This window comes from Pseudopodoces humilis, chromosome 8 (assembly GCF_049639895.1).
Source record: "Pseudopodoces humilis isolate 2021_Gansu_Grassland_sample_001 chromosome 8, ASM4963989v1, whole genome shotgun sequence".
In the NCBI taxonomy this organism is placed as follows: Eukaryota; Metazoa; Chordata; class Aves; order Passeriformes; family Paridae; genus Pseudopodoces; species Pseudopodoces humilis.
This window is the reverse complement of record NC_142207.1, coordinates 33,907,868-33,923,307: the sequence shown is the minus strand read 5'-3', so window position 1 is coordinate 33,923,307 and position 15,440 is coordinate 33,907,868. Positions and strand designations below refer to the sequence as shown.

Below are 15,440 nucleotides of genomic sequence, written 5' to 3'. Positions count from 1 at the left end.
CCTTTTGAAGACCACAGAGATGAACTTTGCACAGCAATGCTCTCAGCTTTCCTTCTGCACTGGTTTGTAGCAAATGCTGCCCTTTCACTTATTTTTAGACCTGTAAAATGATTTTATTTTTAGTATTTGCTCCTTAAAAGAATCTCTGCTACTTGGTATTGGTGAACTCAGCCTGCAGCAGTACTGTGAGACAAAAATGTTACTGCTCTCCTTCTCCTACAGGGACTGATGCACACAGTTTGAAACCAGACTTTGTACAGGAACCTTGAGACTGAGCATCCATTTCTGGAGTCCTGTCAAAGTGCCCAGAATAGTTTGTTACACTTGGAATAATGCAGCCCATGGATCTGAGCCAGAATTAACCACCTGTGTCACACAACAACAATAGTCACACACACACACCTATAGTTTTGCACAGGCCATGTAAGTTATTACTGCCTTTTCCATGGGGCAATTCAGATTGTCCAGCATGCAAAGAGAGGAGGAGGCAGCAATGGGAAAAAGAGAAAACATCAGCCAGTGAAATAATCTTTGACAAGAGGCTCTTATTGTTTAGCAGCTAAAATTAAACCAGTAAATTATTCAATGTAATCTTGATGTCAACAGCTGTTGCCATTCAAAATGAGACCTTTTGCTGGTTTTGCAAATCTAATTACAATAGAGCCATTAGGGAAATGAGAGGGAGATCACAGAGACACAGCCAGGATCTGTTACAGATTTGTCTCCCCTCCAGCCCCTTTAAATCAGTTATGCAATAAGAAAAATAAGAAGAGGGTAAGAAGATAAGATATTAAAAGATGAGCTCACTCTAGAAGCTCTGGTCCTGGCTTTCATAGGTGGAGAAGGTGCCAGTGCTGATTTAATCTGACAAGACCACAGATGTGTGGTGGATTTACTGTCTGCCCAGCATAGGAAGTGCCTTGCAGCTCTCCTGGCTTCCAGGGAGCAACATTTCTTCCCATCCCTCCTCCTTCCTGAGGAGTTCTAACTGACCCAGTTACTTCCAGTGTTTGTGGCCCAACTGTGTTTCTCCTAGACCAGGAAGGGAGCAGAAGGTTCCCCATGCCTTCCCACTTCTCCACAGGCACTCGTATTTTGCAAGTGGTTGTTTATTTTTATCTGCCTGGATGGAGCAGGGAAGTGTTTATGTCTTGTGCTGAAAATGTGTCTTTCTAGCTCACAGACAAACATGAAGGGCACTAGGCAGTTCTAGCTGACCTTGGCAGTATTCCTTGGCAGCTGTTGCTGACACAGGGCTCCCTTATGGCGAGTGATGTCGTCCTTTTAATCCTTGGACTTCCAGTTTTCCCTCTTTTCTATTTTCTCCTCCTGATTAGGTGAAAGAATGTGCCACTGTGTGCCCATCCCCAGAGAAAGGACAAGTAAAAGGACCAAAGGTCTCTCCCCCAGTTACATGTACAAAGGTGTGATTATCTCCCAGATGAGGACTTATCCCTTTTCCATGACACTAATACTATTCCCTGTGGAAATCTTTGCCCTCTTATTAAAGAGCTGATGTGTCTATTCTTAGGTATTTTTTTATCCTTTAGAAAAACAATGCTCTCTTCCCCCCAGCAATGGGTAAGCATAGCTTACTATTCTCTTTTTAGTGCTCTTGGAGACTTTGTGGCATGTGATTATGTTAATGAAGCTATTAATGACTGTCCAAGATGTTTGGGGTTTGCAGGTTGTCCATCTTCTTGCCAGCATTGTCAGGGGCTGAATCTGCCCACAGAGAGAAAGGAAACCAGTTACTCTCTCCTCCCCTCCTTCAAGGCTGAATTCTCTAGTTTCATACCCTTCCTTTGGAAAGTAGCATTTAAATTCCCCTCAGTCATGATTCTTCACTGAAATAAATAGGTTGTGGAGAGAACACAGCTTGCTATTTGGCTCATGGCTGAAAGGTAGAGAGAAAACGTGATTCTGCTTCATCCCGCACATCTGTTCTCCTGGCTGCCACATCAAGTGCTGGAATAAAAGCAGTGCCCTCTCAGTACAGCTGGAATACCCATCAAAAAGGGTTGAGCTGCTGCAGAGCAATGCTTCCCAGTATGGTATTACCTCATTCCTGCAGTGCTGCTCTCTATGAGTCAGGCTGCTTGATAAAACAGATTATTAGTTCTCACATGATGTTTCCACTCATCCCCCCCAGTTGTCACCAAGGAAGGATCTGTCCCACCTCTGTTTCCTGTATTTTGCCACAAATTCCATCTCAGCATTTGCAGAGGACTGCTTTAGTGAGGTTTGCTAGCACCATTCTCCTCCCTCATTCAAGTGTAAGGACTGTTTCTCTAAATAGGTGTGTAATTATCCAGCCCTGTTAATGATCTTGCATTGACCAGAAGAACTATCAAACTGTGACTTCTTTGGGTGCAACAACTGTGCTCCTTGCATCCCTGGGATAAGTATCAGCTACTTGAAGCCAGTTTGGAGCAGATCTGAGGCATGTGGGACAGCTATCCCATTTAATTCGAGAGAGTTGGAAAGCGTTTGGCACCTCTCCTTGCAGAGCTGGCCAAAACTGAACACTTCCACAGGAATAAAATACTAATTACACAATAGCAAGTGACAGCCTGCATCCTTGCTGGGCAGGACACAAATGGGAGATCTCACTGGACACCTCCTCTCTTCCTACAAACGTGTTTTGTCCCACAGCTTTTTGAAGGGAGGGCATCACTCCTCACCAAAATGCACTTTTCCTTCCAAGCCATGACCAGAGAAGTCAGGGGAGCTCTAGCAAGAGTGTGTGGCCCTGAAGGGATTTGAGGGCAGAAGCAACTTGTTACCTCTAAATCTTAGGTTTATTTTGAGGAAGAAAGTTTGGATTCCAGGTGAAAGAATATTGCAAACACACTCTGGATAAGAAAAAACTGTTCCTCTTTTGTTTTGCAAAATTTCCTCCTAGCCCCTGCTCCAGTTCAATTTTGTTCCTCTCACCATGAATTCATCTCACCTGTTATCTCAGTCTCACCTGTTATCTCAGCAGCCCTTGGGTAGAGTTGTCTGACTTTATCCATAACAATAGCTGGGTGAACACCACAAAAAAGGTTTTCTCCTGCCCAGAGATAATCCATTTATACCACTGTAAAATCAGTTTTGTTTGTTTCCAGTGACCAAGATTTTTGAGAATTCATTTGGCAAGGAACAGCTTTTCTACCCCATATCTGAGCAGTTAAGACCCCACCATTCATTCTTAAAAAAAAAAAAATTGATAAATGACAATATTTCTGGGTTGTTTCTGGAAAAAAAAAAAAAAAAAAAAAAAGCTGTTTTTACTGCAATTTTCAAAACCCCACATTTCCTTTCAGAGGATGATTATCTGTTAAGCTAGGATGAGCTCCAAGTGTAATTTTCTGGATAAGCTGTATTGAACTTTTGTAAGGTACTAAATATATCATTAATAAATTGGCATGTATCAATTAACCAGTTCATTTTACAGAGCCAACTTGGAAAAGAGACTATCATCCAGACTCCAAGCAGAAGGAACACTGGGTATGAACGGGGTTACCAGTGTGATGTATGATTGTGTCAGGCTTATAAGGGTCAAAAAAAGCCTGAAATGAAGGGAGTTCCTTCCTGGGGAAAAATACCTGATGATTTGGTGGTACAAAATACCCTGTTAATAAATATTGCCATGACTCACACGGTGCTGTACTTCCTTGCATGTAATCAGGGAGGAAACTGGGAACTGCTCAACCAGGAGTAATGGAATTGCACCTGGACAGAGTTTTCTCTCTGGGGAAGCCAAGTCCACTGAAGAAGATTACAATTTGAAATAAAAATCAATGAGACTTCAACGTGCACTGGGTGAGGTCTGAAGAGTACAGGTTTGGATTCAATCCCATTCTCCAAACGTCCGTGGGAAGTGACTCCGAGACAACAGGCTCTTGATGTCAGCCTGCCACTGCTCTAAACTAGTAGCAGGCTCTCAGACTTCTAATTTGAAGATGCCCTTTTTTTTGTTTATAGCAAGAGTCTGAGCTCAGCTTTTCTTGGAATGGCAGGAAATGGACAATCTGAGCGATTCTTCAGCCTCCTTCATTGCTGAGCTTGTTTTCCCCAAATTGCTGAGAATGCCATGAAAGGAAGAAACATTGGATGTGTTTGACATGGGTTAAAATTCAGACAGTCCTGAATTCCAAAGCCCTGATGCCCAGGACAGCTGAAATTCCAAAAGTTCTCTCTACTAAGTTTTTGAACTTTGTTTGAATCAACCCCTTACATTTATGAATCATCTGGATATTTAACGTATCTTTTTTATGTCTGCGCATATGCTGGAGGAAGCAGTCATTGAGGAAATCCTTCCAGTTTGTGTTTGCATATCAGAGTAAATGTCTTATGTAAAAATAAAAATTCGAGTAAACAAACACAGGGTGAGGCTTACTTGGTCTGCTCTCCCCGATGAGCAGGTATGGGGAAATTGAATTCACCGACTTCATTTTATAATGGCAGAGTGATACCAATTTAAATGCAGCAAAGGCTATGAGTTGCAAGTCATGGTGAAGAAGAAAGATCTCATGGGAGCCTATTTGAACTCTCAGATTTTTTTTAACATGCATATCCTTCCATCAAAGCCAATCTGAAAAACAGCAAACTTTAAAAGAGTTGGGGATCACACCTTAAATTTAAAATGCCTCAACAGAAGTAAGTTGCAGTCTACTGATGTGTCAGATCACCTCTCCTGCCTGTAGTAGATGTACAGCCAAAGGGTCTTTTAATAAAATGGCTCTGAGATCTTGTTAAAGAGTTGAAATAAATGGTTTGGTTTCCTTAAATGCCAAGGGCTAGATACTCCCCATGGCTAGCACGAAGCACTGAAGGGGGTCAGGTTGTTTTAACCCTAAAAGCTCAGCTTTAGGTGTCTGAGAATCCTGACTGCTGTGTAAATGTGTATTTGACTTGCTGTTTGAACACAGAGGACCAGGAAACCAGTCCTGCTCTTCATGGGGGCAAGGGAAATGCACACATGCCCATGTTCTGCAGACTCTTTTCCCTGGTTGTGTTTCAGTGGTGCTGCACTTAGTGATTCCTTGCATTTCCAATGCCTTTGGTGAGTACCTGCTGATTGTGCAGGTGGAGGACTTTTGGCAGCACCTAAGGAAAGCAGAATAAAATATCTGAATCAGCAGACACCATTTTGCTGTGGTTTTTGTTGCTGGAAGTTGATCCTTGAGCTTCCCTGTTAAAAAGTATACTCAGCTTCCAAAATATTTCTGCAGTTGCCCCGGCTGGGAGCTTAGAACAGAATGAACAATTGCATCAATTACAGAAAGAAAAGCAAATTCTGGCTTGTGCTCCTGGAAGTCTCAACTTGTAAATGAACAGCTTTTGTGCAGTAATCACTGGTTTGATGACTCATAAAAGCACGCAGGGAAAGCAACTCTGTTGTCAGGACTCCCACGTACACAGGTGAAACCTGCCTTAAGTGTTGTTTGAGCCAAGAAATGGCCTGCCTCAGAGTGCTGCTGCTATCATTGCTCCTCTCATCACAAGCTATAATTTTTTTGGTGTCATAGAAAGTGTCATATTTGGTGTCATAGGCCTCTCTTAGAGAGGGAAGAAGAGCCCGAATTAAGAACGCAAAGGGGATTCCCGCTCGTTGGGCGCGTAAATAAATAACAGATGTCTCTCTTTCTCTCCCCGTTTCCACTTTGGATGTGCTGCAGGTGCATAGGGCCCCACCTGGAGGACTGCATTGGGCTGATGGATAGGTACTGGCTGGGTGCTGGCTGCCTGTGTGTCTCCATCCCTCACGTGTGGACAAGGGCGCATGAGTGTGCATGTCCTGGGGCGCGGCAGTGACGCGGTTTGTTCTGTAATTGCCTGCAGGTGTAGAGGCCCCGCTAGTCATGACTGCATTTTCTATCCATGGACACGGCAGTCCACTCTGCCACAGCACGCTAGGTAACATCCCCACCCCATCCTTCACCCCCTACCCGCCACAGGAATGTCATATTATCCACTTTGAGCCCAAACCCGCCTTGTGGGGAGAGTGCAGCTTGTCCTTGAGGGAGGTCTGCCTCTCTACATCCAAATTTGCTGTTCTGTTTGAAAGCCAACTAAATATTCTGCTCATTTAGAATATACCTTTATTAATTGGCTTTATCTTTAGCTTAAATCAATAAAGATTAAATTCCTGAAATTTCCTGTAGACACTCATGTTTCCAGATTAAATTCTATTAGATGGTGAAAATTCTGGTAAAATTGGAATTCACTTGTTTTCTCTTTATTATTTTTTTTGTTTGTTTGCTTTTGGGGTTTTTTTTTATTGTTTTGTTTAAAACAGAATTTTAAATCAAACAAACGCCTTCCCTTGAAAAAGTAAATGTTTTGGCCAAACCAAATTTCTTCCTTAATTCACATAAAACTATTATTTGGTGTTTTTTCTTTTTCATTTTCTGTTTAAAATAAAAATTCTAGCCTTGCAGCACTTTTATTTTTCAGTCATGACAACTGAAACAAATTGATGTAGACTTTATTCTGCATTCTTTTTCATGAAAGCCCTACATTGCCATTGAATTTGTTCATTCTTAAACTCAAATTGGTTAATATGACTTCTAGGCTTTGGGATTACTCTCCTGAGTTAAGACTAGATGAAAAATGCATAAATCAAATCAAACCCACCTCATTAAAGGTTTCAATCTGAGTTTTTTTCTTGTCCTTTTCAAAAGGTTTTAAGGCTGACTTTCCTTCCTAATTGTGTACATAATGTGAATATGCCTATTTCCAGCTTATGAGGGAGAACATCTTTGGACTTGAAAAACAGTGCATCATAAATGCTATCAAATGGTACATTTGTTTATTAAATCAGTATCAGGCCTGACTTAATTCATTAGCTAATGAATAAGCAACAGAGGATGAATTTTTCAATATTTCAATGTTTTGTTTTAATCTTTCTGATCTGGGATGTCCAGTTTTGGGATACTTCTGTGGGGCCTCATTTTCAGATGGTCTCATCCAAACAGAGCTGCCCCAGTTTTAAGGGTCCTAATTTCATCAACTTTACTCAAAGTACAACTACAGAAATAATAATAATAATAATAATAATAATAATAATAATAATAATTGTTATTACTCCTGCTCCATTCAGTCTGGGGGGGGAAGGCCCTCAAATGTTTCCTGTTCCCTTTGGATCTGATGGATATTTTTTTGCTTATTGTTTCAGCCTTGCTGAATTTATTTTAGGAAAATTACTGTACTGTGTTTAAATGTCAGTATGTATTCTTTCACTTTCAAGGCAAAGAAGGAAACTTCATACCTCCATATCAGATTTGTGAAATTGTGTTGTTGTTTTTTTGTTTTTTTAATTTAATTGTGAAAATGGTTTATTCTGTTTGGGCTGAAAATGGGCAAAACCGCAGTGGCAAAATGACACTTTTTGTTACAGTAGGGTTGTTAATCCAAAATGGATGTGTTTAACTTTAGACAGAACCTTCTTCATGTCCCTTTAACAATTGTGCACCCTCCTGAGACTTATAAATCTTAAATTAATTAATAATCAGTCTTACCCTTATCAATTGACTTCTTTCCATTGACGTGAATTATCAGTGAGTAGAAGGGGACAAGGTTTTCTGCTGTTCAGGCAGCTGAAAGTGAGAGTAGGGCTTTAACCCAAACAAGACATTCCTCATCTTCTCCTATTTCCATTTTCATAGCAGTGTTGCTTCTCTTTCCAGTTTTTTACTTTGCAAATTGTTTATGCCATGATCCATTGACTTGAGGGCTTTTGTAAGAGTCTGCTAGAATAGCAAAGGAATTCTTTGTGTCATGTTTAATAAAGATGAATCAGATGTGCATCACATGGCTTGCTTTCCAAATGACTGGTGAAACTTCAGTTTTCCTGCTTATCTTTAGTCCTTCCAAGTTTGTGGGAAAACAACCTGACTTTTGGCAATGAGTTTCCTTCTGCATTGGTTGGTCTTGGCTTTTTTTTAATCTTTAAGTTCAATAGAGCTCTGTCCAAAAGAACAGCTCCTCATGCAGCTTCATGTATGGATTATTCCTGCAGGGCTTTAGTTGTGGTTCCACTTTCCATACCAGCCTTTCCTAGAAATTGCTGAAGCAAAGATGGAAAGCAGAAGAAGGCTGGAATTTCACAGAATGCCCAAAGGAATTATCCATCTTCCTTTCCTTCCTCTTATTACAGTGCTACTCCTCCTCTTGCTACTTTCTGGCAGTTGCATTCAGTGTTTTTTTGTGGTTGGAATAGCACACAATAGCACATTCCAGCATATTCTGCAACAATCAGCAAAAAGATGAGTGTGTCCGCTCCCAAATTGGGATTACTGTTGTCTGAAAGGATGATTCAAAAACTGTAAAAGTAATGCTCTGCTGTTCATTAAGAAAATATTCTAGACAGTCAGGAAAGGCTGGTTCCTTTCAAGTTCACCAGGAAGGTTTGGCCAGTGCAGTTATTGGAGTGAGTCTGTGGACATAGTGTTTACCTAAAGTATGAATTCTAATTGATTTATCCTTGCTAGGCTTCATTCACCTTAATGCTAGGAGAGATGATCAAAGGGGGAGTGGTGAAGTTTCTTTTTTCTGCTGCGTGTGAGATTGCCTATCTAAAGATGTGATCAGGAACATATGTTGGATATGATAAGAAAGAACCAGCACCAGCACTGATGTTCCTGGTCTGAGTGAGCTGGTGTCTCTGTTTATGCCCCAAGAAAATTTCATTTACATTTCCCTTTTAACTAACAGAAACTAATTAGCCAGGCCCAATATTGTCAAGTGCTTAAGTAGAATGTTGTGTAGATGTTAACTCTAATTACAACCCTATTGCTAGTTTTGTATCCAAAAAGGATGTCCTCTCAACAAATCATCACTTCCTCAACAACAACAACAACAACAACAACAACAACAACAAAAAGCTGGTTTTATCTACTGCCTATGTGTACAAGAGCTAATTAACAGTAAGCCCTGTGTAATGCAGGCAAATCCTTTCATAGCTATTTTGTACCCTGTCACAGTGTGACTTCAGCAGAATTTCACAGCAGCTCTCAGTAGTTGGTGGGGAAGGGAAACCACCTCTATTAAATTGCTTATGTTCATGGCTTTCACAGCTTCATTGCTTGGAGGAAAGCACTCCATATGCTCTCTGTTTTTATAGAATAATTATAGTTGTTCTGGAGGGGCAGAGGATCTCTGTATAAAATAAGAGGGAAAATGAGATCTGGGAGTACCAGCTAAGCTATGTTACTTGGTTGGTAAAAGATGCTGCTCTCGAGGGACTCTTAATATGGAGCTTTCAGAAGCTGCATCAGAGCAGAGCAGTTGAAGAAACAGGTATACTTTTTAAGAATCCAGACTAGAAAAATAGTTTCAGATCCTTCCTCTGTGGGTTGCATAGATCTTACACATCATCAAACAGGACAAATTCACTGACTCACAGAATGAGCTAGGTTGGAAACACCTTTGAGATCATCAGGTCCAACCTATGACCTAACACCACCATGTCAACAAGACCTTGGCACTGAGTGCCACGTCCAGTCTTTTCTTAAACACTTCTGGGGCTGGTGACTCTCCCCAGGCAGCCCATTCACCCTTTCTGTGAAGAACTTCTGAATGCCCAACCTAAACCTCCCCTGTGTCCTCTTGTCCCACTGCTGGTTCCAAGGACACTGACCCCCACCTGGCTACAACCTCCTGTCAGGTTGATGAAAGAGATTGATAGAGAAATCCCAGTTCTGTGGGAGAACTTGCCTCTACTGAACTGGTTCTGAAGCCAGACCTTTGCTGAGGATACTTTAATTCTTTCCATGGCATTTCCCTGCCTGGAGCTTTAGGAGGAGTACATTTGGAGTTCCCCTGTGACATGAATGAAAGTCACTGAAGTGATCTTGTGACCTCCTCCATTTTTTTACCACTTCCACATTTTAAGACTGGTCTTCTTGTGAAAGGGTGTAGGTGGGTATTCCTTCTTTCTTTCCTGTTGTACAGATAGAATCCTAGAATGGTTTGCATTGGAAAGGACCTTACAGCTCACCCAGTTCCAGCTTCCCCTGCCATAAACCAGGACACCTTCCACTATCCCAGACTGCTCCAAACTCCATCCAACCTGGCCTTGAACTCTTCCAGGGATGGAGCAGCCACAGCTTCTCTGGGCAACCTGTGCCAGGGACTCACCACCCTCACAGGGAAGAATTTCTTCCTCATACCTGTCCTCTGTCTTTCAGTTTGAGGTCTGACCACAGTTAATAAACCACTCATTATGTTAAAGCTTCTGTTCTGTACCACGTTCAGAAAGATCTGACTGTGATCACTGAGGGTCTGTGTTTCATCTGCTTTGCCCAGCAGGTGTGGCTGGCATGGACTCATGGTATGGAAGGACTCAGTGCTTCTAAATGCTGCTAAAAATTAGAAATAAATTTAAGTTTGGGAGAGTGAAAGAACAGGAAGCAATTCTCACACAACGCTGTTTAAAATCTGTTCTGTGGCTGCAGTAGTCTGAGGATTCTGTTGAGAGAGCGTAGGATAGAGTAAGGTCAGAAATCTAGAAGTTTGTTATACAAGGAGTAGGATGTGAGCAATAAACTCTTGCAGGATCTTGATACTGTTGGTACTCATTGACCAAGTTTCTCAGCAACTGTGCTCATTTTTGGTAGAAAAATTCTTTGTTTGGAAAACTGACTAAATTATCTTTACTGAAACTATGAGCAGAAAAAATGATGAGTGATAAAGGCCAAGTGTGATAGGCCACTGCTGGAAGAAAAGAAGCAATAGGAAATGCAAATTAATAAATGGTTTGTTAGAAGTGGAAAGCAACACACAGTGCCATTGCAGAGGTCATTGCTTTTGTTCCTCATCACCCTTGTGTTGTGTCTATTGATTTGGCTACACAAATAATATACAGTGCAGAAATAAAATTGTGCCATGGAGAAGTGACCTTATTATAAAGCAACAGTATATTCTCACCACTCTCCAATGAGTTATTTCTCATGGCAGGAAATAAGGGTTTAATTTAGATTTAATGTTGTTATAAATTAATTATCTACTATTAAATATACATTTGTCGAGCTTTAGAAATATGGAAGATATAGGGTTAGTTTAAACCTCAGTGAATGGTTTCTTAATAATTCATTAATATTTAAAATATAAAAAGTCAGAACTAAAGCTCATGGTCTTACTTCCAATCTACTTGTGCAATGTAGGATTTGTCACTCTTTCTTAGTCGAAAAAATTTACATGACAAATGTATTTGAGTTGAGAGCCCAGCCCAGGCTTAATTCTCTGCAATCTGGCTTACTCCTTGTGACCTTACTGAGGTGTGAAGGAGCTGCAATTCCTGCATGAAATGGGAAACTCTTGGCTGGGGTTCTTTAGAGCAGCACACATTCCCCCTGCCACATTTGATTTTCATTGCTTGTTTAACACCGGTTTTCTGGAATGATGGAGCCTAGAACATGTAATGAAGATGAGAATTTGCACATTGACTTTACCTTTTTTTGTTTGTTTTACACAGCAAAATGTCTGTTTACTTCTCAGTTAAATTGCAAGAGCTTTCCCAGCGTTGGATCAAAACTAGAAGATAACTTGTTAATGATGATAATATAGTTATCTGTCAGTATCTTTTCATTTGTTTTTCCAGGAATGGAAATACCAGTGTTCAATTTGATCCTTTATAAGTGTGTAGCAAACACAATGGTAAACGAGTTAAAATAATTAAACAAGCTGTTTAATCATTAATGATAATATTTTAATTATAACCTTTAAGCTGTAGGTTTCAAGGAATTAACAAAGTCCTGACTTTGCTGCTATGTGTGGGAAGCTGTGCCTCAGCATTTACCAAAGGTGGAAGCATTGCCACAAAAACCAGTAACCAGTAAAAAAGTAAACCAGAAGCATTAAGAAATCAAGCCATCAGACCAAATTACTGAATCTTACTATATTTTTTTTTTCCATGATGTAAAGCAACAGGGTGGGAAAATATAATGTAAATTATCTGTACCTTTGGGTAATAGTTTCAAAAAGCTAAATTCAATTTCTAATGGGAAAGGGGAGCTAATACTAAACTCATTCCCCATGCCATGCCCTCTCTTTAGTAGTTCAGCATCCTTTGAGTCTCCTTTTTGTAAAGCAGAGGTATTTTGCCTCTTTTCTCCCTCGTTACAGTGGTAGTGCATAGAGCTGAACAAAAACGTAGACCCTGTACCTTCAGAGAGACTGTTTTCCCAGGAATGTGTGTCAGAGAGGCTTTAGGGAAGAGCCATTGGAAATAGTACCTTGTCTTGGAATGAAGTTTGGAAACTCAAGCAGCTAAAGCTTATTTTGGCTGAAAGTGAAGGTGTAGAGCCAGATTCTCTTCTAGAAGTACACAGGTAAAGAGGCAAATTTTGGTTAAGGATGGCAGTAAGTCAGACTGAAAAGGAGAGTTGGGTGTCTGTGAGGTCTAAAATGGGTGTAATCTGAGAGACATTCAAAGCAGCAAAATGCCAGTGCATTTCTAATGAAGATCATGAATCCCTGGAATGATTTTCTGTGGCAATGTTCTCTTCTCTAGCACCAGGCTTGTGAAATCGAGGCTGGGAATTTTTTCTTGCAAGCCAGATGAGTTTGTGCCGAGCTTGGAGGCAGAGGATGGTGTGGTTCCTCCTGCCATGTGACAGGACACTTCAGTGTCTGTGGCAATAGTTTCCAGCTGTGTTCAGCTCTTGGCTCATGATCTAAGCTGGAATGGCCTTTGCATTTTGATTCAGAGTACTGAGCTGGACACACACAAGCAAATCCATCTGCTGAATCCTGGGCTTTGGCTCCTGTCAGCTGTGGGTGAGACACGGAGTGAGAGTTCAACACGACTTTACACAAGATTTCTGTTCTGTTCACATGTGCTTGCTCATTAGCAGTTGGGTCAGGTAAAATTCTGAGTTTTCAGACTGTCCTTTGCTAGGAGAGATGAGAAACTCGTTCAGATCTTATCTGTACTTTTCTTCATGCTTTCTTTTTCAATCTGATGTAAATTTTTAATGACACCATCTTCACTTGCTGCTGAACAAGATCTTTCGCAGACATATTGGCTGTTTCAATAGAAGATAATGTCAGAAATAATTTCTGTAGTTGTCTGAGATTGAGCAAATGATAAAACAGGCAGAGAAAGATTATGGGATAATGTGAAGAGCAGGTGCTGGCTAGTTTTGATTGAGCTTTTCTTTGGCAGAGGGTTGTGAGGAGGTAGCTCTGTATTTGCCTGTTGTGGTACATTTCTCAGCAGAGCTAGTAGTTTCTCATGCTAAAGATTTGTGGCATTTACACAGAAATCTGAGAACAAATACAACTTCATCATCAGGACAAGGGCCAAGCTTTGGTTAAACCTGATCCAGTCATGGTGTAATCCCTGATTTATCAATGATACAAAGTTTTTCTAGTTATGCCTAAAAGAAAACTCTCTGAAATGCAATCAGCCTTTTTAATGAAAAGTGCGAACTTTACCTCAAACAATTTGTCTTGGACTCCCAACACTCTGCCTGTGACATAGTGTGTCCTTTGGAAACACAGGATTTCAGAGCAATACACCAGTGTTGGACACCTTTTAAAATTCTCCATGGACATTGCTCTGCTTGAGTGAATAGCCTTCTTAAAAAAAATATGTGCAGATTTCAGAAGTAAATCACATCTTTCCCTGCCCCTAATGAACTGATGAGGGGAAAAAAAGGTAAAAAGTATTATTCCTGCATTAAAATGGACCTCTAGTTGCTAATATGTGTAGTTTCAATCACAGCAGGGATAAGAGACAAAGAACAGATTGAAGAGATGATATCCTTGCTTTAAAACTGTCCCATCTCCCATAGATATGCTTTTCCCTCCCTCCTGGCAGTGATGTCCTCTGCACATGAATAATTTGGATGCAAATTAAATTCAGCCCTATCTCACTTCAGCTCTGGGTGAATTCTCTCTGTTTTCTGGATCAACCAGTGGATCAGGGCTGCAAATACCAAGTTTTGGGATGTTTTAGTCAGCTTTTAATCAATGGATTTTTAAAACAGGGGAGCAGTTTCCAGAAAACTTCCAGTGAGAAGAGAGGTATCACCTATGGCTGTATCAGTATGTTTGTATATAGGCTCTTAAGGTTTCATCAGCCTTTTTGTGCTGCTGATTACTTAAACACTTCAAATATATATATTTTTGAGTGGAATGAAAAGCAATCCCTCTCTTCCTCATGACAGAAACGGGAAAATAAAGGTATTGAAGCCTTCTCTCTCATTGTATTGTTTTTGTTTTTTTTTTTTTTTTTTTAATTTTCTTGACCTCTAATGAGCTTCAGACCCTGTGAGACCTAAAAGGTACAAAAGTCAGCAGGATCCACTACCTGCCAGAGTACTGCTATTAAGTTTTGGGGATTTGGTGGAATGGGGAAAGGAAGGGGGTTGTGACTGAAAGAGGAAAAGTAGATTTCTAAGCTGGATCACTGTTTCCCCAGATGCTTGGCCTGTTCTGTTCTGTTATTTCAGCAGCTGTCAGAAGATGAGTTTCTTTAACATTTAGAAGCTGCATAGATAAAGCAGTAAATTCTGGAATGTTCTATCATACAGAAGTTTGGGAGAAGGAAGAGCTGTTTTACTAAATTATCATTTAGTGGGCTGTACTGTACTAGAAAACAATCCTAATAAATAAGCATTTAGAGAGCTGGGGTTGCTCTTAGCAGTAGCCACAGCCACGAGCTGCTTTCCTGATCCTGTCACAGCTGTGTCTGTGGAGATGGTGGGAGGTTGCTGTGCACACAAACACAAGCCCATCAGCAGCAGAGCTGAGAGCAGGATGATGCTGACAAAGGCTGGATTCCCTCGGTTCCTTTACTGGAGGGGATGAGATTCCTTTGGCTGGCTGTGGATATGGAAGAGAACAGTGACAGTGGGTGAGTTTGGACCTCCTGTGCTGAGGTTTTTTTTCTTAGGATGGCCTTTGGGGAAATGCTGGCGGTGGGATGATGAGTAGAATTAAGAGGAGTTGCAAGATACTCCAGAGTTCTCTCTGCTTCATTTGGTAACATAAGAATGATTGGGAGATGACTGATTTTGGTCATAGTATCACATAAGAGGTGATCCTGAATAAACCTGTGTCAGGAACAGGACATCAGTTTTATATGAGCTTTTATTTTTTTATATATGAGCTTTTTCCCCAGTAAGCAAATGGGGTTTTCTAATGGTTGTTAGAATTTGTGTAGGATGTTTAGACAGTATGCTATTCCAGTAAAATAACAGTGATAAATCCAAAAGCAGCATCAGGCATTTTCAAAGAAATTCCTTATACCCTGCTCTTTATCTGCCTTCAATTTTCCTCAATATTTATGAGCATCAGCTCATAAATGCATCAGCTGCATTTCTTCCCTGCTATGCTCCACAAAGATAAATTTGCATATTTAGAACTCAAGAGATGAGTAACTAAAATCTGTGTTGAAGTTGACAGCATCATGACCATTACTAGTCTTCTAATAAATGTCTCAA

The 15,440-nt window shown here is 40.6% G+C and overlaps 1 protein-coding gene across 1 annotated transcript in view; it reads left to right on the top strand.

The window, feature by feature from the left end:
- ERBB4 (erb-b2 receptor tyrosine kinase 4) overlaps positions 1-15,440 on the top strand; it is a 337,006-nt gene that overhangs the window by 210,613 nt on the left and 110,953 nt on the right. The window contains exon 16 of the mRNA XM_014257738.2: positions 5,667-5,711. Within this exon, the coding sequence (XP_014113213.1) occupies positions 5,667-5,711 (45 nt within the window). The remainder of the gene's footprint in view (positions 1-5,666; positions 5,712-15,440) is intronic.